At 46.5% G+C, this 26,693-nt stretch overlaps 1 protein-coding gene across 1 annotated transcript in view; it reads left to right on the forward strand.

The window, feature by feature from the left end:
• CAMK1D (calcium/calmodulin dependent protein kinase ID) overlaps positions 1–26,693 on the forward strand; it is a 417,459-nt gene that overhangs the window by 345,672 nt on the left and 45,094 nt on the right. Inside the window, exons 4-5 of the mRNA XM_060160644.1 lie at positions 10,070–10,208; positions 14,555–14,681. Coding sequence (XP_060016627.1) covers positions 10,070–10,208; positions 14,555–14,681 — 266 coding nt within the window. The remainder of the gene's footprint in view (positions 1–10,069; positions 10,209–14,554; positions 14,682–26,693) is intronic.

Genomic DNA, 26,693 nt, shown 5'->3' on the forward strand with positions numbered 1-26,693 from the left:
AACATCTCAGGAAATGTGCCATCGGAGGTCACATTGCGACCCTCACATTGCGAGTCCTCATTATAGAAGGTTATAGAAATGCATCTAATTAATACAGACAGAAGTCACAATACAATGTTGTAAGATTACGTAAGAAGGCTGACATTGTCACAGATTTCCATCCTAATCAAGTGCGTGGATATCTTCAAAAAGTCCAGCCTGTCTGCACGGAGCAGAGAAGAGAGCAGGGGACTCTCCTGCCTGTTCAGCCTGAAGCCCTATGTCACCCTCCTCACACTGCAACTCCCTGTTTCTAGCAGCTCCCTTCACACCGATCCCTTGTCAGTCAGTGGTTGGCTCCTGCCCCCCGATCCCCTGCAGAAAAGGGAGAAGGGCACCGATATTTACAAAACACTGCAGCACACCAGGAGTCCGCCTAGGGATTTTCCCTTCATTGTCTCACTTAATTCTTTTTCTTTTTTTAAATTAATTAATTTATTTATTTATTTTGCCTGCGCCGGCATGCAGGATCTTTGCTGCGGCATGTTTAGTTGCGGCATGTGGACTTCTTAGTTGCGGCATGCATGTGGGATCTAGTTCCCGGACCAGGGATTGAAACTGGGGTCCCTGCATTGGGAGCGTAGAGTCTTACCCACTGGACCACCAGGGAAGTACCCTCACTTAATTCTTAGATCAGGCATAATTCCCCCTTGTATAGTTGAGAAAATGAGGCTCAGATAGGCCAATCCTGTACTCGGACATCTCCAGTCCCAAGGTCTAGAAGCATCTCATATGCCGATGACTCCCAGCTCTTCGCCTCCAGCCCTGATCTTCATCTTCGTAAATACAGTGGACATTTCTCTGCCCTCATCTCTCAGCAGCATCTGTCAGGGATGACTAGACCCTTCTCCTTGATTTCCATGGCCCCACACGCCTCCTTTGCTTCCTCCTGCTGTCTGGTCCTTTGCTGGCTCATCCTTATCTGAGTGTTGGATCCCCAGCACTCAAACGCCTTTCCCTTTCCCAGCTACACTCTCCCAGGGGATCAGGTCTACCCTCTTGGCTTTGAAGACCATCTGCATGCTGATGACTTGCTAGTTTTGAACTCTAGCCCTGATCCTCCCCAGGACCTTCAGGCTCGTATCTATGGCTACCTGCTTGACATCTCCATCCAACAGGCATCTCAGACTTCCATATCCTACCCAAGGCTCAAGATCTATGCAATCCACTATGGTAGTGCCGTGGAGCTATTTACATTAGTTAATACATTAATTAAAATTAAATAAGATTTAAAAGTCAGTTTTCCAGTTGCACTAGCCACATTTCAGATGCACCGTAGCTCTCTGTGAGTGGGGGTCACCACATCAGATTGCAGATAAAAAGCATTTCCACCATCACAGGAAGTTCTGGTGGTCAGTACTGCCCTAGTTGTTTTTAACCCCTCCAAATTTGCTCTTTCACCCGGGACCCCCTTTTCAAATAACCTACCTGTTCCTCAAGTCAAAAATCTAGGAGACGTTCTTGATTCCTCTCCTTCCAGCATGCCTTATATCATCTTCATCAGTTAGTCTTGTCTACTGTGTCTCGAAAACATACCTCATGTCTGTATACTTCTCTTAGACTCCAGTGTTCCCCAAGCTGAGCCACCAGCCTCTGTCACGTGGATCACTACAGCGGCTCCGCAATGATCTGCGTTCTTCCACTCTTGCTCTATAACCTATTGTCCACACTGCAGGCAGCCAGAGTGATTTTTGAAAACTGTAAACCAGTTCCCCTGTCTCCTGGCTGAAAACCCTCCAATGATACCTCATCTGATGTAGAATAACCCCCCTGTTTAAATCTTAGTTTACATGGCCTCTTTTTCCATTTGGGCTGCCATAACAAAGTACCATAGATCAGGCGGCTTATAGACAACAGAAATTTGTTTCTCACAGTTTTGGAGCCTGGAAGTCCAAGATCAGAGTGCCAGTATGGTTGCATTCTGGTAAGAGCCCTCTTCCAGGTTCTGCCAACTTCTTGTGTTCTCATGTGGAAGTAGGGCCAGCTAGTTCTCTGGGGTCTCTGATGAGGGCACTAATCCCATTCATGAGGGCTCCACCCTCATGGCCTGATTACCTCCCAAAAGCTCCACCTCCTAATACCATCACTTTGTGGGTTAGGTCAACATATGAATTTGGTGGGGGTGGGTGGGGAACATAAACATTCAACCCATAACACATGGCCCTGCATGACCTGAGCCTTTGTCTCTCTCAACCACTCTACTCTGCCCACCAGATTCCAGTCACCATGACTTTGCTTTTGGTCCCCAAATACCTTAAGAAAGACCTGTGCTGTCCTAAGGGTCTTAGGACAAGCTCACCCCTTTGCCCAGAAGCTCTCCCGGATCATCACTGGCCTGGCTCTTCCCTGTCATCCAGTGGGGCCATCTCGGAGCCCACATAAAAGTGACTCCACCACATACTCATCTCAGGCTTGTTTCTATCTCCCCACAGCGTTTTGAACTCTCTGAATGTTTCACATTTACCTATTTGTTCATTTATTTCCTTTCTCTTCCTCCTTCACTAGAATATAAGTCATAAATCCTGGGGATTCAATATGGATAAGACACGCTTTGCCATCTTAGAATACAAAAATCTAAAAATGATTTGTAGCAGGGCAGTGCAGTGGAAGCGTGCTGGGCCCATAAAAATGATTTTGTAATTAACTTATCTTTTTTTGGAATGTGGACAGGTGATGGAAGAGATTAACTGTTTTAATCTTGAGCATGCTAATAATTTTTTTCAGCAAATCTTTTCATCCTTTTCTTGAGTAATGCAAAAGTAGAATTTCTCTATCAGAGTCTCAGCAAGCACGTTTCATATACAAAATTAAAACACCTTCACTTCTTTCTTACCCATTGTTTTGGCTGTGACCACATTTTTCCTGGCCAGCCTTGAGGGGCAGCTGGATGGGAGCTGGTGGGGCATAGCTGGAAAACAGGGAGAGGTGATTGTTAGGAATCACTGAGGCCCCACCAAAGGCAGTGAAAGTTGTTGCCTGGATGGATGGAAGATCAGTGCACACTACAGAGCTGGTTGACATGGAGTCGGAGGAATGGATTTTAGATGTGCTCTTGTGAGCACATCTAAAGGTGGTAGGAAGCCTGCAGGACCGAGACCGTAAAAGCAGTAGGCCTCCAGGATGGCAGGGACAGACCTGCTTTGGAGGACAGGGTACACACCCTGCAAAAGGACTTTGGTTCCAAGATGTCCCTCCCCTCCACGCCCACATGCACAGATGGTCACACTCTCAGTAGCATCTCTCTCAGAAGTGGGTTGCCTTGGATCACAAGCAGCTTAGAATTAAGTGTGGTCCAATGCACCCCATCCAGTCTCTGCTGTGTGGTTTCCAGAATCCTTCGTGATTTGACTCATCCTCACCGGTCACATCTTCCAGATAAGTCTGGCTTCTTTGCATATCTTGTCCGTTCCTGCGTCTCCCTCTTCTCCCTGCCTGTCATGATCTTCCTCCTAATGCCTTCCTTCAGGAATCAGCCAGCACTTTTCTGCCATTCAGTGAGTGCTGTGCTAGGCTGAGGACACAAAGGAAGTTCAGATACCTCCTTCAGGAACCTTCCCTAACCACGGATTTCTCCCGTCTACGACGTCCTGTGGTCAGCCAGCCTGGATCACGTCAGCCTGGCAAGTCATTAGTTGCTAGTGGTCTTGATGGTCAACTTGAACTTAATTTGTAGCTCCCCAAATAGAGACTAACTGCATGCCACGTGGTGGGCTTATAGAAGGTGCTCACTTAATGCTTCTTTCATTGAGTCTATTTCCCTGAAAATTAATTCAGCAAAAACTCCTTTCATGATCGTTCAAATGACTGGACTCTGCCTGCCCACTGGACTTTTCTCCACTTGACTAAATACTGCTCCTCCTTTAAGACAGCTCCGATTCACTTTTTCCTGCCCTGTCCCCTGGCCTTCTGTGGTCTTCCAAAACACCTTCACCCCCTCTCCCTTCAACATCAGAACATCCGTACTGTGTTTTTCTTGTCTGTGTATCTTGGTCACCTGCCCCCCATACACACTGGCCTGTGTACCCCTTGGAAACAGGGACAGCGTATTTTATCACTTGATGCAAGACTATTTGATTAGGTGAATAAAAAGGCATACAATGCAAGTAAAGTAGCAAAAATGTTTTCCCCCAATAAAGCTTGAAAAAAATATGAAGAGAGTATACATTCAAAGATACAGTACACAAATATGGACAGTCTGCTTGGGCTGCCATCACAAAATACCACGCACTGGGTGACTCGAAACAACAGAAATTATTTCCTCAGCATTCTAGAGACTGGAAGTCCAAGATCAGAGTGTGGGCATGTTTGGCTTCTCCTGGAGCCTCTCTCTGTGGCGTGCAGACAGCTGCCTTCTCACTATGTCCTCACGGGGTCCAGCCTCTGTGTTCATCCCTGGTGTCTTCTCTCACTAGACCTGTATGACCTCATTTAACTTTAATTACCTCTTTAAAGGCCCCATCGCCAAGTACAGTCACATTCTGAGTTGTACTTTGGCTGGGGCGGGTGGGGGTGGGGGGCGGCGGTGGGCGGCTGTTAGGATTTCAACATAAAAAAATTGGGGGCTGGGGGACACAATTCAGTCCATAACACCCAGACACTGAGAAGGGAAAAGAGCCAGAATCGAAATGCAGTGGCACACAAGGGGTTACATTTCTCTGCCCCATTCCACGGAGAAGCGTGTGTTTGTGTGTTGGAAACTTCTGAACAGATTGAGGCTGGGAAGATGTTGCGAAACTGAATTCTGAGAATAAAGGTATTTTGATTATTAAGGTGGGATTTGTTGAAGGAGGGAAATATTGAGGACAAAGTTTTCATGAAACAAACCCTTAATCGTCCCAGAGTGGGTGAGAGAGTCCCCCCAGGAGCAGAGAGTGAGGGCACCAAAGACACATGAAGTCGTGAGGATCAGGGGACAGAGAGACAGCGGGTGCCCTGCATGGGAGGAAGGAAGTTGCAGGGGCTGCCAAGTCGGGACTCGCTTGAGGCAAAGACTGATGGTCTTTATCTTTCTCCAGGCTGGGTGAAAAAGAAATTTCTGTCATCTGGGCCTTGGGCTTTCACAGTTGAAAAATGCTTTGTCTGCAGCTTCTCAATCACAACCTGTATGTTTCAGGACTGCCTTCCCCTTAGGATTAAATAGGGGAAATGTTCTTAGAAAACACGCGTTTTTAACCAGCCTTGCTCTGGGGCGCATTAAGCCATGTGGCTCCTGTAGCCACGCCTCCCGGGTCTTGAACACTGGCGCTGCCTAGTTATCTGACATTCTTGTGAATTTCGGGCCACATCTGCTGTAACACTGCTTTTTATCATCCCCAGTATCAGCACTAATACTTCTCAGACTCCTGTCTCTAATATTAATAGCACAGCACTATACTATTTGGCCTTTTGGGGAAGGAAGAAGTTTTTTTCTTTAACCCTCAGATGGTCCCTGGCTGGATCTGAAGATGAAACTCACAAAGACAGATGAATAGGAAAAAAAGCAAACAAATTTTATTGAATTTTTACATATCCACAGGAGGCTTCACAAGGGAATGAAGACCTCTAGAAGTGACCAGGGCAGGAAGCTTTTATACCTTTTAGGCAAACAATAAATTTGTGAAGAATGGATAAGACAAAGTAGTTTGTAATAAGGGTAGTAAATGGTGAAGACGTGTAACGAAGATGATAAGGGTTAGTTGAACATGGTTTACTTGCCAGTTTCACTCTGGGCTGATAAGAGTCTGTCTCCAGTGAAAGGAGAATTTATTTCCTGCCTTCAGACAGAAAAGTGGGAACTTCTTTTACATTTACTTGCTTCTTAACTGCCTTCAGTTCAAAATAATTTTATGTCGAAGAGGCATATTTGAGGGTGACATATTCTGGTTTCCACTGGCCTTCTTCATATTTTATTAAATGTAACTCCTAGAGGAATAGATTTTTGGAGCCCATTTTTCAGCATTAGCACAAGTACCATTTTTGAATGAACGTGTGGGTGATGTAAGATATGAAACATTTTAGACTATAATTAGCAGTAAATCTTAAAATAAGAGGAAAATATCTACCAAAATCAGATGAAGTTCAAGTGCATGTAAAAAACAACATGGTTTGCCCAGTATTAACAGTGGATGCATGGTATACTGACAAAGTTGTATATAATAGTACATTACAGAATATATTACAGTATAGAATCAAAACTTAGTTTACTTGATCCAGCAACTCTGAAATTCTGTTTCTTGACTATTTTTTAATTTGAAGAGATTTGCATTACTTAAAATTTTGCAAGTAAATAATTTTATTGAGATCATTACGTCCAACTATTTGGTTTTTGCATAGTTAAGATTCACATACAGTGATAGCAGTGCAGTGTTAATAGGCAAGGAAGATCAGAGACTGAGCAAACCCAAGTTCACTGCAAAGGCAGGTTATTCTGAATACATGTCCAAGTTCAAATTGAGAGGAGTAGAGAATTTTTCAAACCATATTCCTGTCTTCTGCTCCCTTAGCCTTCGGTAGCCAGTTTCCTTCTCTATAGCTACATCCCCCTAAAGCTGAACCTCTCTCCCATAGCTGCCATTAAGTAATTTTATTTATTGACCTGTTGTTATGGTCCTATTCCTTTTCTCCAATCACCTGACCCCTGATCCTTCCCACTACATTCTGATGCTTTGCGTGTTTTCACTGGGGAACTCCATTTCCAAAGAGGACCTTTAAACCGCACACATTGGAAGCTTGCCGTAGAAGGATATTGACTCAGCAAACAACCTGTCAGCTCAGCAGCCCACCACCCCAACCTCCACGTGTCCTGCCAGCCTGAAAATGAGACAGGCCCCTTGCCACAATTCTAAATGTATTTCCTTATCCGTGATTCTGGGATTCTGGTTGTTCACAAGCGATTTTGAAAATGATTGGGTGTCTTAGCTCAGGCTGTCATAACAAAATTCCAGCGACTGGGCAGCTTAAAGGACAGAGGTGTATTTCTCACAGTCTGGAGGCTGAGATGTCCAAGATCAAGGTGCTGGCACATTTGGTTCCTGCTAGGCCTCTGTTCCTGGCTTACAGATGGCTGCCTTCTCACTAGGTCCTCACATGGCTTAGAGAAAGAAAACTCTCTGGTGTCCCTTATTCTTCTCATGGAGACACTAATTCCATCATCGGGGCCCCACCCTCATGACCTCAACTAAACCTAATTACCTCCGTAAATTCCCACCTCCAAATACCATCACAGAGTTTGGGGGAGGGGGACAGTTAGAGCTTCAACATATGAATTGGGGGACGGTGGCACACAAACATCCAGTCTGTAAGAATGGCCTTTTGAAATGTGTGCTTAAGGAGATTTCTGGAAAGTATAAAGTGATTTACAAACTTTTAAGGTATTTTTATCAGTATTGTTACATTTTTTATTGGCAAGTTTTTTAAACTTTCACCCTGTTCCTTCGTTTCTAAGGAAATGACATTCTTTCTGAGCAATGTTCAGAAAGATAAATCCCTGGTGCAGTTTGGAATTTAAGAAGTGAAATACTAAATGTGCAGAAAATTGAGACCCTGACACTACATGTGACAGGAGTATCTTAAACTTCAACTCTGATGCTTCAATTCTTATTGCATTGCTGACCTATCACAGTGAAAATATTATTCAATGGCTATTAATACCTTATATCACATTGCAGAGAGGTGGACTTTGAGAGAATGGGAAGCAGGAAAGATCAGTTTTGAGGGAGGGAAGGGATCTGGCAAAGTGCAGGTCACAGAGTGCTAAGGGTGGGAGGTGGAGGAAGGGGTGAGCTTTATTTATTTATTTATTTGGCTGTGCTGGGTCTTAGTTGTGGTATGCAGGATCTAGTTCCCTGACCAGGGATCGTACCAGGGATTGCTCCTGCATTGGGAATGCGGAGTCGTAACTGTTAGACCACCAGGGAAGTCCCAGGGGTGAGCCTTGTTGCTCGAGGGCTTCCAGCACCTTGCAGAGGATGTGAGTAGCAGGCAGCCCAGCGGTAAGAGAGCACTGGAACACTAGTAAGTGGTACCATTATTGAAGGTGGGCTGATGTAGGGAATGAGGAGGGGCACAATCAAGACAGGGTTTTCCTCCGGCGCAGCTAATGCCACCTTGATTGGCACCGGCTGCACAGGGTGGCTGGCACCTAATGGGCGCCCAGTACACGTGGAATGAATGATTGAATAAATGATTCAGTGAAGTGAATGCCTCCAAGTGAATGCACGCAGGTTCTCCCTACCCCTGGCAACTGTGCATCTCCTGTAATACATCCTCAAGCTCTGCAAAGTTCTTCCATTGAAATCATTGGAAGAAGCTTCCAGAAAAATGAAGAATGGCGAGAACTTGATGTGAGTTCCTGAGAGGGAATGTCTTGGGATCTAAGCTCACCTAAGGATGGTTAATGTAGACAACATGGTCATCAGGATGTAGTTGCTCCCCTGTTTGTATTTCTTTTCACTCTTTGAATTGCTTTTTATTTCTCCTGAGCGTCCTTCTTCTTTTATCTAGATTGCTCAGTTTGCTTTGGAAATGAGACATTATGCAAGCGCAGTATGGCTTGGAATGATTATATGTAATGGGAAAGACTCTAATACATAGGCCTCTTATAGCTGCAATTGTGTTTTATTAGTTTTTTTGAAAAGAACATTTCAGTGGCTCAGTTACTGAACATTAATTGCGTTGACTTGAAGAAAATGAATCATAGCTTTGTGTGTTAGTGTATGTGTGTGTGTCACTCCTGGGGCCTGTCTTTTAAAGATGTAAAAGTTGTTTGTGAAACTTTTATGATCTTGATATTTCACATACACCTTTTTCATTTTGTTTTTGGAAAATTTTTTTCTCTTTTATTAAAATAGTGCTGATATATCCCTTGAAGCTAATTTCAAGGGATGGCTTAATTATTTGCACAAAGCATTGTTTTTCTTAGAGAAGTCTGTACTCCAAGAATTTGAAGGCAAAGGTATCAGTTGAATTGTTTCTATTCAGGATTTAACAGTTCTGTTACTTTGTTCAACTCAGAGCAACATCAAATCTCAGAGCTGAAAGGGTCTCTGTCCACCAAGGCTTTTTAACCTTTAGCGACCTAGGTCCCCTTTTGATAAATACAAAAAAAAAATGGTAATGCAATCTGAAATTCAAAGAAATTGAAATGAAATATTCTCAACAAAAACCAAAGTAAAACAATGTAATGGAGTGTCGTTCTTCTATCTCTTTTTGTAAATCACAAGTGGCTTTAAGGCTCTGGTGCCTCTCAGGGAGTGGTTGACTAGATTAACTACCTCATTTTACAGATAAAAAGACTGAGGTGCAAAGATTCCAGGAGTGCCCATCCTCTCAGCATCTTAGGAGCAGAACTGGGTCAAGAACCCGGACGTCCTGTTGGCTGCTTCCTGCTTTGCCCATAGCACCCCTCCCACCGCCCAAACCTTTAAGGCTATACTCGCATGCAAAGGAGGCATCTTATCCAGTGTCATCGCCCTATAACTGATGATGCTGATATTCTGGAAGGTTATCCTGAGTTAATGCTGTCCCAGCAGGATGGAGGCAAAGGCCAAGAGAAACTTCTCAGGCCTGGCCAGTCCATGGATCCTGGTTGATTTTTATTTACTTTATTTCGTCCTGAACCATCTGTACCATCATGACATAGAAACACTGCCCTGATATAGCTTCTGGGGAATAAGGGGGCAACATTTAAATCTGAAAATTGATTTTTTTTTTTTTTTTTTTTTTGCGGTACGCAGGCCTCTCACTGTTGTGGCCTCTCCCGTTGCGGAGCACAGGCTCCGGACGCTCAGGCTCAGCAGCCATGGCTGACGGGCCCAGCCGCTCCGCGGCACGTGGGATCTTCCCGGACCGGGGCACGAACCCGCATCCCCTGCATCGGCAGGCGGACTCTCAACCACTGTGCCACCAGGGAAGCCCTGGATTAATTTTTGAAATAAAGTCTGGGTTTTTCACCATATTGAAAGGTCTTATTGGTAGTTTTCACTGAAAAATTTAACATGTCTTTTTTAACTTATACTGATTGGTTCTCTCTCTCTCTCTTTTTTTTTAACAGTGTATCTGGTGGAGAGCTGTTTGACCGGATAGTGGAGAAGGGATTTTACACAGAGAAAGATGCCAGCACTCTGATCCGCCAGGTCTTGGATGCTGTCTACTATCTCCATAGAATGGGCATTGTCCACAGGGACCTCAAGGTGAGGCTGTCGCTTAGCAACACCCTCCAGTTACTTTCCAACCCACAATGCACCTGTCGGAGCAGATTGGCTCCAGAGGAGGGATGAGGTTGCCTTGATGTAGATACAGTGGGCTTTGTGTACTGTTAGTCATCAGGGTCTTTGGGACCCAGAGGTAGCTTGAAAGATGATGAAGATCAACGGGGCTGGCCATTGTTTGGGACATTTAATAACCACTGTACAGCGAAAGGGCCATGGGGAGCTAGGTTGTGTATTGCTTCAAACTTATCTAGAGGGTAATTTTGTTCAAGACCTGGATGCCGTGAAGATTGCCCAGTGCAGTTCTCCAGTCTTTTCCCAATTCCAGCCCTGTTTCAGTGCAACCCACCATATGAAAGAAAGGGAGCAGTAGATAGAGGGTGTGAGGTGAGGGAGAAAGGAAATAAAAGGTTATCCAGAAAGATGGGTTAAATGACATACAGTTACAGCCTTCTCCCAATGTCCTGTCGGTTCCATTCTTATCTTTTCCCTATGAGGTTTTGAAATACTCACCCTTCACCAATAGCACTGAAGGATCTGGGCCTTGGTCACCTTGGCCCAAGGGTCTCTGTGGATGCCGAAGGGTAGGTATCATAGTACCAAGGGTAGGTATCGAACATATCAATTTGAGGAACAGGAAAAAATCTGCGCTGTTGACCCGAGGCTATAAAGTGGCTTCATTCTACAGCAGTTATAGGTCCAGCCCCCAGAACTCACGGCACCAGTCAAGATAGACATCTCACCCCAGCACACATACTCACCACTCCTATCAGAAACACAGGGATTATATTGTGCTGAAGCCATGCTATACACAACTACGGGCAATCTAAATCAATTTAGGGAATAAATGGTAAACGTGTGTTAAAACAGAATGTTAACATCCGGCCGTCATCTGGTACTGGCTGTCAAGGTATAAAATGGTGTGGCTTTTTCCTTTCATAGGAATTCACTGTGAAGTTTTTGCTTTTCTCCATGTTAATCACTTTCCATTGACTAGGGTAGTGGCTCCCAAATGTTAGCCTACATCAGAACTGTCTGGATGGCTTGTAAAAACAGATTGCTGGCTCTACCCCAGAGGTTCTGATCCTGCAGGTCTGCATCAGGGCCCGGGAACTTGCATTTCTAAGGGGTTTACAGATGATGTTGATGTTGGCCTGGGAACCACACTTGGAGAACTGCTGGACGAGGGTATTTGAGGATGTTGATGGACTTCTTACAGCCTTTGCTAGCCTCCTGATGGGTGAAATGGGCCGTGAGCACAAGTAGTTCATCTTCAGGACTTGCAGGTCCTTCAGAGAGCCAGGTAAGGGCTAGGTAAGGTGACCTGGCGCCTCTGTACCAGGCAGCCGTGCCTTCTCTGCTCTCTTGTGCCCTCACGAAATGCTGGTTCTGTGCTTCCAGGCCACAGCAGGCAGCTAGCTCTTCCTGAACAAGTTAGTTTAGTGACCGTAGAGATGTGATGTGGTGTACTTACTAGAAATCATTTCTAAGCAGGTAAGCCACTTCCTAGATGGGCAATGTTTATTTCCCCCTTAGAAAATGGTAAGGAAGGCTTTATTCAAGACTCCTGCAAGAGGGACATTGCATTAGGGGAGAGAATTGGGCTCCACTGCACATGTGGCAAGGACACATGGGGAGGTATAGCCGTTGAGCAGAGTGAGGGGTCATGGATGGACTGGCTTTATGGGAGATCATGTTTTTTACACGCAGGTAACGCTTTTGGAGAAGTACATGCAGCTCCCAGCCTGTAGAACTTTAAGATCACCAGGCTTGTAATTGTGGATAGAATGTTACCATTTTAGGACCTTTCTGTGGTCTCTTTTCAGAGGCACAAAGAAGTTTGATCTATGTGGAGGAAGTTGGGGTTCAGGAATTAAATTTTTGTAAACCTCTAAGAAAACTAAACTCTGTGATAGAGGCCACAGCAATAGAGAACATGATTGGGTTCATGTAAGATAAGAGCACAATTTGAGATGCTGCCCTACCCCCACAGGTGGCTATACCTCTTTCTCCCCTCGGAAAGGTATTCTTGTGTCTTCTTGCCCCAGAAGCTGCTAACGATGATCAGTTGTCTTTTTTTCAAAACAAGTGAAACGTCCCCTGTTGCCTCCTCCCGTTAGGCACTGTTGCCTTTGGAGCTGGGTCATGCTTTGCTGTACGAGGCTGCCCTGTGCCTGTTCAGTAGCGTCCCTGGTCTCTACCCACTAGATACCTGTACCAGTCCTGAAGTTTTGACCACCAAAAAATGTCTCTAGGCATTGCCAAATGTCTCCTGGGGGGCGAAATTGTCCCCAGTTGAGAACACTGGATCAGGAGTATGACTATAGGTAACATGAACTTTACAGGAAGTGTTGATTCAGATCTTTTAAAAGCTTGCTATGTGAACAAGCGTTGGAATTGACATCCCAAGTCAAGTATTGGCCACGAATTGTCTTGCAAAGATGCCGTAAAATACAGAAAAATCATTTTTCGGTGAGTCCTGGGCCTCATAGGATCCCAGGAAGCATCGTAAGATCGCCTCCCTCCTCCTGCCCCTCCACCCCTCACAGCCCTCCTACTGCCTAGTGGGGGCCTCCACCCACATCATCCCTGAGCCCATCTTCCCTCCCACTTTTTCCCTGTGCACCCCTCCCCGCAAGTAAAGCCCTGCTGTGCTTACTAAGTCTTGAGGTAAGTAAAAGTATTGACCTAAGCTGAGAATGGCCAGTCCACTGAACCCTCCTTGGCGATTGCCCTTCAGAAGAGCAGTTCATTGATCCAAATGCGTCTCCTGTAGGAGGAAGGTATCAGGAGAGATTCGGGGCTCTTAGGCCGTCTCCTGCCTGGATGCAGCCTTGTCTAGGAGCATGAGATCCTTGACTTTACAGCTGTAGAAGTACTGGGACAGGAAGTTATAAAATCAGACACTTTAAAAAAAAAATTCTCTTTGCACCCATGATTGGATTCTTACTGTTCATCAAAGGCGAATCCCTAAACATTCAGAGAAGCCATGAGCCACGTGCACTGTTTGGTTAGATTATTTCCCTCTGCTTTCTAAGTGTTGTTGTTTCTACTATTGATTGGCTCATTTTATTTTAGTTTAAAAGGAATTGAAAGCATCCTCAAGCATACATTTGATTTTCTCTAATTTTATGCTTCATCCACAAGATTAAAGTCACTGTGAATGATGTATCGTGTTATTTTGAGTGAGGGGTAGTATTTTTTTCCTTGGGGTTCAGTTAAAGAAAAAAATGGTTCTGACACATGTTAAAATGGTAAGGAAGGCTTTATTCAAGACTCCTGCAAGAGGGGCATTGCATTAGGGGAGAGAATTGGGCTGCACATGTGGCAAGGACACATGGGGATGTATAGCCGTTGAGCAGAGTGAGGGGTCATGGATGGAAAATTACTGTGAGAGACAGCAAGGGTGGGGGGATGCTTGCTCAACATCTCCCTCCGTCTCCATAAGCCCCGCCCCCATTTTTTGCCGGAAACAACCAGATTCCCCAATTTTCCACAAGATGTCATACAAACGAAACTTTGCTGTCTCCTGGTTTACCCCAGGATTGCCATCCGTAAGCCCCTCCCATGTAGACACCACGGGGGTGCCACTGATGTATACAGACTTAGAGTGGAAACGGGAGCTGTAATCGGACCTTTGCTGCATGTCGTGCATTACTGCTGCCTGAGCTCTGACATTTCATTTTACAGTCAGGGAAGCAAACGAGGAACCATCTTGACCCGTCTTCTACAGAAACAGAGCTTTTAAGGACACATGGCTAGAAAGCTCTAGATCTTCTGCCTCCGATTCATTCGGTGATGACCTCCCCCTGTTTCCCAGGGAGTGGAGCGCTCGGATATCAGCTGGTCCAGGAAAGGGGGAAGTGCAGTGCATGTGCCCGAGCTATGGACACGGGACGTCCCTTAGGGTGGGGAGAGAGACCCTTAGGTTGGAGACAGGTTGCTGACAAGGGTCAGAAAAAAGAAACCGAATAGCACCTGCAAAGACAGTTTTCTTTCTGGGAATCTCTGTGCCCCTAACCCAAGAAATGAATTGACAAGTCTGAGAGACATCTGCTTTCTAGTTGCCTCAATATATGGTTCATGGTTCTTAAGTAGAGAAAATACTAATAAGGGAAAGGGGCTCACATTTATTGAAAATCCGTAAATGCCCAATACTATATAAGGCACCCTGCATTGTTTTCACTAAACACTGCTTTTCTTAAGGCGTTTACTGTGTCTAAAGGTCAAGTCTGTTCTTCCATTGTCATTAAGTTTTGGTGGTTTGGTGAGGCTCCCACAAGTAACCCAGCTGTTAAAACAGATTTTTTTTTTACATTTCTTTTTAGCCTGAGAACCTATTGTACTACAGTCAGGATGAAGAGTCCAAAATCATGATCAGTGACTTTGGATTGTCCAAAATGGAGGGCAAAGGAGACGTGATGTCCACAGCCTGTGGGACCCCAGGCTATGTCGGTAAGGACTGCGCGTGTGTGTTTTCCCACTTGTCAACCTGATCGCTTGTCTTAAGCATTCGAGCCTGGCACGTGATCACAGCTGCCTTCGTTTCCCTTGAGAGAGGAATAAAAAGACTGAGAGACACTGGAATGAGTTTGAAGGGAAGTGATTTCCCCGAAACCTTTTAATAGTTGGGTGGAAATCCCGTTTGATTTGGGCGTGGGCCTGTGTGGAGGCCAGGAATCGATTTGGGTGAATTCCCAGGTTCTAAGACCAGAAATATGTCATGTGTATCTATGTTTTTAAATGATTTACAGTGACATGTGGGATGACAATAAGGTGCAAACACACATAAAACAAAATGTTGAGATAGAAACACGTAGAAAGAAAATATTGATAGGAGGAATCTGGTTCAGACCTTGACCAAGCCACTCTCTTTAATTAGCCAATCCTGATCTGTCCTGGAGAAGCCAAGAATTAAAGTTTTTTCTAAAATCAGAACCCCAGAGATCCTTTGTCCCTGACACTCAGAATGCAGAAAATGCTATGGCACATCTGAGCACATACTGAGACTCAACTTCCATCTTCTGGGGGCCCAGAGAAAGGCCATCGGAACTGTGTACGAAGCTATCGAGGCTTCCATTTGCATGACTGTATAAGTACCTGCTATGTACCAGATGCTGTTCTAGGCACTGGGGTGAAGACAGTGAATGAGACGGAACACCTGCCCTTGTGGAGCTGACCTTTCAGTTGGGAGAGACAGGCAGAAAAGAAACAGGGGAACAGGGGCATTTCAGATCTTACATGCTATGAAGAAGACAAAACGGGAGTGTATGATAGAATGACTGGTGTGAAGAGGGGTTGGGACAGTTAAGGGGACAGGAGGAGACTCAGGCATTAGCCTTCATGACGAGAAGCAGCCCCAACCATGGGAAAGTCAGGGGACAGAGTTCCAGGTGGAGGCATCAGCTTGTGCTGGGGAGAGAGTGCGTACAAGCTAGGAAGGTCTAAGAGCAGGAAGAACTGAGACTGGAAGAGACTTTGAGAAAATGGAGACCAAAGCTGAATTCTCATCATACAGACCATGATGGCTTTTCTTAATGAGAACAGTAAGCCTGCCCTGAAGGAGAGGAGGTGATGTTAGATGACCAATGTTATTCCTGTTTGTTTGGGGATACAACCACGTGACCTTCCCAGGCAGGCTGAGGGAAGCAGGCCTCAGCTAAACGTGTCTGGGGCCCAGAGCATGGTCAGAAACTTCGAAAGACCTCAGAGGCAATTCAGGGCCCTCCAAGTGCTTGCATGATAATGGGCGTTAAGTCATCACTGTTAATGTCACAGCTGTTGCACTTTTAAAGGAACTCAGGAGAAAAGAACAGACTTGAAGAGAATAGAGACTAAAATGAGGGGAAGGGAAGGAAGCCACAGATTTAGGAGGAGATCAAGATGGTATAAATGGGGGAGGGGAGGAAAAGATGTGGTCAGTACCTGTTAGCTCTCGACTGTCACAGTACCCAGGAATTTTGTCCCTGGGTTGTGTGTATGCACTAGATATAGAAGGAGAGATGGTCCTGATCGTGTCTGCGAAGCCAGCACATCTGATGGAGATGCATGGCAGGGTGAGCAGTCCCCGTTCTAGGAGAGAAAAGTCATGGTTTCGGGAAGAGCTTGGACTCCATCAGGAGGACTTGGACCAGCAGCTGTGGTGTGAGATGCACGTGTAGACACGTGTGTGCCCTGAGGTGGGGGCCGTGGGTGGAAATGTGAGCGTGTGCGGTGTGTGTGTGATGTGTGTGTGTGTGGAATTTCTCCAGTTCAGTCCAAGCCACCAGGCAAGCAGCAAATAAAAATGAATGAGACAAGCTTATTCTCATTTCTCTTAAAAGACAGGGAGAAAAAAAGCCGGTTCCAACCGTGGTGAGTCATAGGCATCAGAAAATGGACAGGCCTATGAGGTCATGGGGTCCAGTCTCCTGGCTGGAATGGCTTTGCTCTGCTCCGCAGGGGCTGCTGCCCAGGCCATGCCGGGCGAGGAAGCTGAGGATGCTGTAGCCGCCCAGCTCCTGCTTCAGGACGTGGGCTCTGACAGAGAATGTGCATATTTACATAGACATCGTACTGTTCTCGTATTTGGCTCTGATGTTGGAAAGCTCCAGCACTTTCTAAATGGATTTTCGCTTTTTTACATTTTGACAGAGCTTGTGGAATGGCCGTTTCTCTGGGTTTCTAAGTGGCTGCCATCCTAGTGGTCTGGTTGTGTTTAGATATCAGTCGCTGATGAGTCTGGGAACCGGGACTGGGGTTTGGATGCGGCCTTTGCTCTTTTACCCTAAATGGTGGCAAGTGGAGCCGTCGGGTAATTCTGTTGTCAGATACAGAGTTTTCCTGGAGTGAAGAGGGGGAAAGGAGGACTATGGGAATATGGCAATTCTGTTTGTTCACATTTATTGAGCACCAAGATTCTTGGGGGACCTTTTAGAGTAAGAAAGGGGCAACACTGGGGAGCTTGTGTCTACGTAGACATGCCTTGGGCAGTGAGCAGCTGAGCTTAGGCTGTTTCTCCCCAACAGTCTGCATGGCAAGCTCCTATTCGGCCATTAAAGCCCAGCTTACGTGACCCTTTTTTTGTTTTTATTTTAAATTTATTTATTTGTTTTTATTTTTGGCTGTGTTGGGTCTTCGTTGCTGTGCACAGTCTTTCTCTAGTTACGGCGAGCGGGGGCTACTCTTCATTGTGGGGCGCGGGCTTCTCATTGTCGTGGCTTCTCTTGTCGCAGAGCATGGGCTCTAGGCGCGTGGGCTTCTGTAGTTGTGGCACGAGGGCTCAGTAGTTGCGGCTTGTGGGCTCTAGAGCTCAGGCTCAGTAGTTGTGGCGCACGGGCTTAGTTGCTCCGCGGCATGTGGGATCTTCCCGGACCAGGGCTCGAACCCATGTCCCTGCATTGGCAGGCAGATTCTTAACCACTGCACCACCAGGGAAGCCCTACACGACCCTCTTTTGACTGCTTTCCCAGCATCCATCCTCTCCTTTGTCATCCTGGTTATTTTCCTTTTCTTACCACATTGCATCAGCTTCCATATTTATCCATGTCTTTCCCCCTCTCCACTAGAGCAGGGGCTCTGGCTTACTCATCTTTGCACAGATGCTTGTTGAATTCAATAAAAACCTAAGCTTCGTAAACATGAGCGATTTTTTATTTCTCTGCTCCCCTTCTCTTCATTCAGCATGTGTTTATTGAATTCCTGTTATGTGTCATGCACAGGAGTTTGGTGTTAGGAATACAAATACAAATTAGATAGAGTCTCTGACCTCAAAATGTTCACAGTATTGTGAGAGAGAGGGCTAACAGGTAAATTGAATAATGTGCTACATTATGCCTCATTCAAGAATTATTTGTTTAGTGCCTACCTTCTATTCTAGGCACTGGGGATGCATCAGTAGAAAGGCAAAACAGCAGATAAAAATCCTCAACCTCGTGGTACTTACATCTGAGTGAGAGGGAAACGGGCTGTAAGCAAACAGCTAAATATATTAATTAGCATCTTAGATGGACATGAGTGCTATGCAGAAAAATAAGGCAGGAAAGACAATAGGAAGTGTGTGTGTGTCTGTGTCTGTGTATGTGTGTGTAGGGGGTTGTCATTTTAACTACACTGATCAAGGCAGCCCTCAGTAAGAAGGTGACAGTGGGGTAAAGGTATGATTGCAGTGAAGGAGCCAGCCGTGCCATTATTGGGAGGAAGAGCATTCCAAGGATGGTTCAAAGGCCCTGGGGCAGGAGTGTGGGAGGAGCAACAGGAACAGGGTGAGAAAGGAGGAAGTCAGAGAAGCAGAGGGCAGGGCATGTGCAGACCAGGACTTAGAAGTCGCTGTCACGACCACGGGTGGCTGGAAGCCGCTGGAGGGATCTGAGGTAACGGGTGACATGATCCAACTTTCACCAAGATCCCTGTGGGGGACAGGCTGGGATAAGGAGAGGTGGCAGGGGGGACAGGGCCAGGGTGGAAGGAAGGAGACCAGCTAGAAGGCTCTGGAGTCGTCCAGGCGAGAAATGGTCGGGGCTGGGTCAGGTTGGCAGAGTGGAAGTGATGAGACGCTGTGGGATTCCGAATGTGATGTGCAGGTGACATCATCAAGATTTTCTGAAAACCCAGAAGTAGGATTTGAAAGAGAGAGACATCAAGGGTAATTCCAAGGGTTTTGGCCTGAGTCCTTGGAAGGGTGCAGTTGCCTTTAATTAAGATGTGGGGGGACAGCGTTGCAGAAGTATCACCAGGGGTTCAGGTTTGGATTTGATAACATCTGTGAGGTCCGGAAGGCAGCTGGAATAGGAGTCAGGTCTTGAGGGGAGACTCTTGTTTTGCACAGCAGTTCTGTCCTATAAAGTCACTGTGAGCACTGAACGGACAGACCCTGAGCCCCACTCCCAGGGGAAATACAGGGCTGGGTTCCTGCGGGTCTCTAGTCCCAGCACTGTCATCAGCTGGTCGATACTTGACCTTGTTATGTGTGTATCTCTGTCCAGTGTCACTTTATTTAATATTGTTGCTGATTCATTACCGTTGAGCTTAGGCTGACAACACTGTAACTCACGCCTAAGTGAAGCTTATCGGACATGCGTTTTCTCCGTAAGGCGCAGCCTTCTTGTGCTTGGGGGCACTGGACAGCACCTCGGCACTGACACCTGGGGGCCGTTTGTTTTTTTTTTGCGGTACGCGGGCCTCTCACTGTTGTGGCCTCTCCCGTTGCGGAGCACAGGCTCCGGACGTGCAGGCTCAGCGGCCATGGCTCACGGGCCCAGCCGCTCCGCGGCACGTGGGATCCTCCCGGACCGGGGCACGAACCCGTGTCCCCTGCATCGGCAGGCGGACTCTCCACTACTGCGCCACCAGGGAAGCCCTGGGGGCCGTTTTTAATAGTGAAATCAACAGAATGCACAAAAGTGTGGGAAAATGTGGCACTAACTGGACCATAAAAACTATAGTTCTTATCACTGTGAGAGACAAAACAAGAGGGCAGAGCATTGCGGTGTTCGCCCTCAGCTGGGAGCGAGCACTCGGGTGACTCCCTGCCCACTCTGGGCAGGTCTACAAATGACCGCAGAAGCATCCCAAGTATTGATTTGGGGGCTGCAGATGAATTTTAGCGAGTAGGCAGATCTCAAATATGGATCCATGAGCTTTGGGGATGGACGGTATTTGGGAACTGATAGCCTCTGGTGCATTTTATTTGGTTTTTTTGTTGTTTGGGGTTTTTTGTTTTTGTTTTGTTTGGCCTCACCACGCGGCATGTGGGATCTTAGTTCCCCGACCAGGGATATCGAACCCGTGCCCCCTGCAGTGGAAGCGCAGAGTCCTAATCACTGGACCTCCAGGGAAGTCCCCTCTGATGCATTGTAAAGCCATGAACCTGGATGGAATCATCAAGTGGGGGGCGGGTGTAGATGGAGGAGAGGAAAGGTCCCAGGGCTGAGTCCCGGGGACTCAGAAGGGACAGTGGGTGACGTAGGAAGAGAACCAGTGGGGTGTGTGGCATCTGGACAGCACTTCAGGGAGGATGAAGTGCCTTGTGTCAGCTGTGGCTACGAAGTCAGGTAAGATAAAGACTGAGTGGGGACCACTGGCTTGGGGAACCTTAAATTATAGGTTAATCGAACAACTAATTATTTCTCTGGGAGCCTGGTAGTCAGAGTAATGCTGCAGAGAAGATGAAACAGGTCTTCATCAGAGGACCCCAGTGTTCTCTTAGCCTGGGGCTGGACACAGCCCCGTCCACCTGCCCACTCCCCCCACCCAAGCAGTCTGATGGGGACACTATTTGGGACCTTGGACACAGAAGCCACGGCCTCCTTTTTGCCGGGCAGTTTTTCATTTGAACAGGGCAGAGCCATTAGGCATCTACGGGAGAGAAGGGAGGGAGTACTGTTCCCCTGCTGCCCATCCTGGGGGCCACACGTCCCAAGAGCCCAAGCTGGGAGCAGAGGACGGCTGTCGGCTTTAGCTCAGATTCCTTCGAGGCAGTGTTGGTTTCCACTGGTGGGCGCAGTTGTTTTGTTGTTGTGTCAGTTATGACCTAAATGACTCTTCAGCTGAATAGTTAGTTTCACCAACCTCAAGTTACTACTTCAATTTAAATGAGTTCTCTAATAATGAAGAAATAATGGGAAAAGGGCTGTTTATCCTAAGTGTCCCAAGGCACAAGCTACCCTGGGAGAAAGCAAAGAAATCTGAGCCTTTTGAACTTCACCCTTGACCCTTAGCAACTGCCTGGTCCTTACACACCCCGTATAAGGAACCAGGGCCCATGCTGAGTGTCAGGTCACTGATGACAGGAGATGGCGGGCATCTCTCCATCCAGGTGTATTGCGTTCCTGCTGCAGGCGGCACCTAGGGCTCTGTCAACACCTCGGGCTCCTCCAATGCAGTATGGCCAGTGGGTGATACGGATCCATGTAAGGTATCGTGTTTGCAGTGTGAAGTAACCGACACAGTTCAGAAGCAGCCTCACAGATACAGGCGAGAGACGGATCACTAAGGGCTAGAACCAGCAGGGGAAAACTCACAGAGGAGGCAAGATTTGAAGGAAGGGTGGGACTCGGGCCAAGATGAAGGGCGTACGGATGCAGGCGAGCAGGAGGACGAAGGTCCAAGGTCATGAATGGCTTCTGGTATGGAGGGCCTGGGGGAAATGAGCAGACTCACTTGGGGAGGGAGGGCATGCATAAATAAGTTCTTGGAGAGAACTGAGGAGAAATGATAAGGCCGTCTGGTGGCAGTCAGCTCCTCAGGGTAACATGGTGACCGTTAATGTGGTATTGACCTGGATTTAGAATCCATTTAATTGAGTCAGATATAACATTCCCCTTGGCATCGCCAATAAGAGATGAAAGTCAGAGCTGAGAAAGTTTGTAAAATGATTTATGCAAGTTGCTCCACTGCGTTAATTAAAATATCCAAACGGGCTCTCTTGAATCGCTAAATAGGAACCGTAAGTCACAGAAAGCACCCATGTCAGTCATGTAATTGACAAGACACTACAAGATGACAAATGTACTTCTGTTCTGTAGAAGGAAGCCTGTCGCTTTATTTCTCGATGTTGCTATTTGCACACCGATGTGATTTCTCAGATTCTATGGGAAAATTAAACTCTTCTAAAAGAACTTTGAACCTTTGTCTCTAGATGAAGTGACAGAGTGCCTCAGCAGAGGAAGGCAAGCCTGTGTTCTTACTTATTCTCCCAAAGAGTAGTCTTTCTTATTCAGGGATTGCAAACTGCACTTTTAAAAAGGGCAACAAGGCTGGGGTGGTGCTGGGTGGCAGGACTCCTAACTGCTTTGTGATGTTTGCCTTTGAGCAACATGAGACTTGCTTTTTTCATCGAGCCTTTTTGAGTGATGATACATCCCTTTGCAGTATTCCATTTGGAGTGCATACTGGAAACCACTCTTTCATTATTTAATGTGCCTCAAAGATAGGAAGGTGCATTTCTGTCTGATCCATCATTGTGTTTATAAGCAGAGCTACATCTTGGTTCTTTACAAGGTAGCTCATTGTTATATTACTTAAACTGTGAAGAAGGAGGCATTCCAGTTTCTTCTCGCAGCTTAGTTGCCTGCATAGACATTGCCAAAGTCTTTGGTCTAGCCCTGGCTTAACTTGTCTAAAAGAGTTTAAACAAGTTTCGTTGTGTTCTCTTCTAAGTGGAAATGGAGAACAGTTGGTTCAACGTTCTCAGCATATTTTTTCACCATTAAAGGAATACTTTTAATTCATGGGATCATCGCATTTTTAAAGCTTGATAAAGGGCTTGAGGTTAGGATGAGACCCTGGAAACCAGGGGTTCCAGGAACCAGAGTTCCGTTTGGGGATGAGGGACTATCCTCAGAGCCACCCGGCCTGTAGCTGGTGGCAGTCACAACAGTGGGTCTTGACTGTGAGATTCTGTCTCTGCCATTGCTTACGTGCAAGGAAGGCCTGAGCCCTTCCCTTAAAATCTTGGGTTCTCAGTTTCTCGTACGTAAGATAAGCGTGCTGAACTGATCAGTCATCAAATCGGGCCCTGCCGCTTACCCCTTACAAAATCAATACTCACAAATGTTGACAGAAAGGAAGGTTGCCTTTAATCTGAATGCCGGCAATCTGGGGAGATGGTAGACTCAGCGTCCCCCCAAAACTACCTCCCAAGATTCTGCTCCACCATGAAAGCTTTTAAAGGGAAACAGGGAAGTAATCTCGGTGAATCTTTGAGGTAGGGGGTCAGAGTTGTCGCCATCCCCACTGTGTGCAGGCTGGGTGCAGGCTGGTCGAGTCCTCGTGATCTTTCTTTAGACCCCACCTTGTTCACACAGTTTGCAAGATTACTGAAGGGAAGCTAAGGAAGAGATCTGGTCATCTGTCAGTTACTTACTTTTCACTCCTACTTCTCTGGTCTATGAAAGAACCAAGAAGCTAGGCAAAGTATTGTGTGATCAAAAGATATGAAAGGTGTGCTCGGGCTGGAGATGAGTAGAGCATGGGGCGCCTGGTTTAAGGTTAGTGACAAGGCAAAGGGGCACCTTCTGCAAAGAGCTCTTTCCCGCAGAGGTTTTTCCTGCCAAGAGCTGCTTACGCGTTGACCTCCATGATTTTTTTCTGGTTCTGCTGTTCTGTATTTCTACAGATGTGTGACTTAGCAGCCTTTAAGTGTGTAAATATTCGTGTGTCAAGGATATTGACTGTTGTTTTTTCCCATCTTCACTCAGAACAGACAAGAAAAATTCAGTTAAGTTGACATCATCCACCTCTGTCCTCCTGAGCCGGCTACGTCATCTTTCCTCATAGATCCTCTGTTCCTGCTGCTTTAATCTTCACTCTTCTGTGTGGTCATTTTCTCCCAAAGAGCTCGGTTTTTATTTGTTGTTCACTTAAATACCATATTTTAGTACACGGCTCTGAGCATTACATCATTGTTCTCACCCTCTCAGACTGTTAGCGTTGAAACAGGATTTTATGTAACTGATAAATTGTCACACAGGGCACAGATGAGTAGGCGGGGGACCCACATCAGAACTTTCTCGTTCCTTCTCTCTCAGCAGCGACTCAGTGACAACCAGCGGCGACCGTTTCATCACACTGGGCGCTTGCAGCCAGACCCCATTTGTCAGAGAGAACAGCGCCTCCCCACGTGGGGAGACTTGTAGGGCGTGGTATTAGCCTTGACATAGTGAGTATGGACGAGGGCAGAAGCTCATGATCAGAACGTGTGCCAAGTAAACCCAGCCCTGCCCTGGAAAAGCCCCCACCCCGCTAAATCCCTCTTAAAACTATTTGTAGAGCACTCTCCAACCTTCTGGAACTCCTGCCGGCTCCTCTCTCAGTACCTGAATCCTGGGATGGAGTTTCATGGTTTCTAAACTGGTACCATGTTGCGGTGGTGGAGAGGAAAGAAGCACTGCAGCATTTTGTAACTTACTCTTTTTTTTTTTTCTTTTAATGTTTATAAACTAAAACACTGGAATGACCGTAGCAGTATTCTTCATGTTGAAGTGTAGCTCATCAGATTTCAGAAGTGACGAGGGCTTCAGTGCAAAGTAACCATCCGGTTGCGGTTCACAAACCCGTTAGGGCGGAGGTGGAATCCTGGGACAAGCGGCAAGGAACACATTACGGGGTTATCCGTTGCCACATTGCTCTAAAACGCCTTACTCAGAACATTTTTCTTCCTCTGTAGCACTGAGTTCCAGGTCTCTCCCACATTTGAAAACACCAGATACCAGCTGCCCTCCCGTTTTCCACTCCCTTCCCGTTCCGTAGTCGCTCCCCACCACCCATCAGCCACATTTTGGCTTCGGCGGCATTTGAATAGTAACCCAGCTCCGATCAGACTGGTAATGAGAAACCAAGATGGTGCTTTAATGGGGACTCTTCATGCCTGTGGTAAAATTCAAGAAGCTACTAGGAAAATCCAAGTGAGCTGCTCATCTGCGATGCATTCTTAGTAAATTACGGCTCTAGGGGAGGGTGAGAAAGAGCTAAGGAACCTATAACCCCCAGAAAGAGAACAGAGCTGTCCCAAGAAGCTTCTGCTCCTCTCGTGCAGCTCCGGGCTGAGGACAGACCACCGGCGAGGAATGATTCTGTATCTGAGCTGTGTTTTTATTTGCCAGCAATCCAGACTGCAATCCTCTAAACCTAGGTGAAGCAACACCTGTGTATTAAGATGCTCACGGTAAAGCCCCTCGGCGCATTTTTTTTTTTTCTTTTTCAATACCTCTCCTGCTGAAAGTTCTACTGGCGGGAAGCAGACCTGAGTTAACCCGTTCAGTACCACCTCCTCGTTGTAATGCAGCTCTTACTGAGACTGGATGCTCCTCTGAGCTGTATGCCTGAATCTTACTTTCCTTGATCTTAGAATTTTATTTACCGTCTCTGAACAGTCCACTGCTGGGTAAAAAGGTCCTCTTTCTCTCCCACTGTTTTTTTTTTTTTACAATGTTGTGTTACTTTCAGGCGTACAGCAAAGTGATTCCGTTATACATATCTATATCTATATAGACATATATGTATATATCTATTCTTTTTCAGACTCTGTTCCCTTATAGATTATTACAAGATATTGAGTAGAGTTCCCTGTGCTATACAGTAGGTCCTGGTTGGTTATCTATTATACACAGTAGTGTGCATCTCCCACTGTTTCAGTGACATCCTTTTCACCACAATGATGACACGCAGTGTCACTAACTCTTTGGAACTATATTACAGTTTGATTTAAGACTATCCACTTATCCTCCAGCAGAGGAGCTCTGTCCCTTCTCACTACCTTTGGAAATCCCTTAGGGACAGGAAAACTTGGATCAAGTGTCCTTGGACACAAATCCCTGAAGGTACAGTTGGCCGTCTGGATCCACGGGTTCCACATCCTCGGATTCAACCAACTGCAGATCAAAAATATTTTTCAAAAATCGCCAGAAAGCTCCAAGAAACAAAACTTGAACTTGCTGCTTACCGGCAACGACTTACCCGGCGTTACCATTGTGTTAAGTGTTACGGGTCATCTAGAGGTAAAGTGTGCAGGAGGATGTTGTAGGTAATATGCAAATACTGTGCCATTTTTTTATGTATGGGACTCCAGCATCCACCGATCTTGGTGTCCACAGAGGGTCCTGGACCCCCATCCCCACAGATGCTGAGGGACAACTGTATGCCTTAGAATGAGGGGACACCTGCAGCTCTACGGGTGAGCACAGATTCTTTTCCATGAAGGCCTAACACTGGGACAGACTGGCAGGTGCCCTTCAAGACAGGAAACTGAGGCACAGAAAGATGATGAATTCGAGGTACACTGGTGCAGAGCCCAGCCTCTAATTCTGTCCTCTGAGTCAGTGCTGGGTCAGAGGTGACAGATGCTAGCACCAGCCTACAGGTGCACAATCTGATTTTAAAACCCGCATGGAAGTTCGGTGCTCTCCCATGAGACCACCTACTCCTCTCTTAGGCTCCTTCCTGTAAAGATGCTATCACGTTGCCAGCCTGCCCAGCAGAATGGAACTTGAATCCAGGCCCCCTGACCCCTAGGCCTCCTGACCTCCTTTCATGAGCGACTTGGGGAAAGCCATGATATTAAAAGAAGACTCCACTTCCTCTGACCATGACTGGCGTTCGTGTCTCAGAGCCTTTTCCTCCCCACATGGCATGCATTAAGTTCAAGTCAAATGCCTTTCTCCGTGGCCTCCTCAGGGAGGCGAGGCCAGCCAGCAGGGTCAACAGATGAACCTGAGACAAGCTGTAGGCTGGCAGGTTGCCCATCTGCCTGCGTGTCTGTCTGCTGACATCATAGGCTACATAGTAGGTTAGAAGTTTCAGGCTCATTTTCAAAGACAGAAGCTTGTTCAGAGACAGGTAGAGGTGCTGATCTGAGTGTCTTGTCAGCTGTTTCAGCAGGTGGCACAGATGGCAGCAGTTGTACACACTCCAGAGAATTAGGGAATGCACCCCAGTGTTCATAGCAGCACTGTTTACAGCAGCCAAGACATGGAAGCACCCCTAAATGTC

The sequence above is a fragment of the Lagenorhynchus albirostris genome, chromosome 1, assembly GCF_949774975.1.
Source record: "Lagenorhynchus albirostris chromosome 1, mLagAlb1.1, whole genome shotgun sequence".
Lineage (NCBI taxonomy): Eukaryota > Metazoa > Chordata > Mammalia > Artiodactyla > Delphinidae > Lagenorhynchus > Lagenorhynchus albirostris.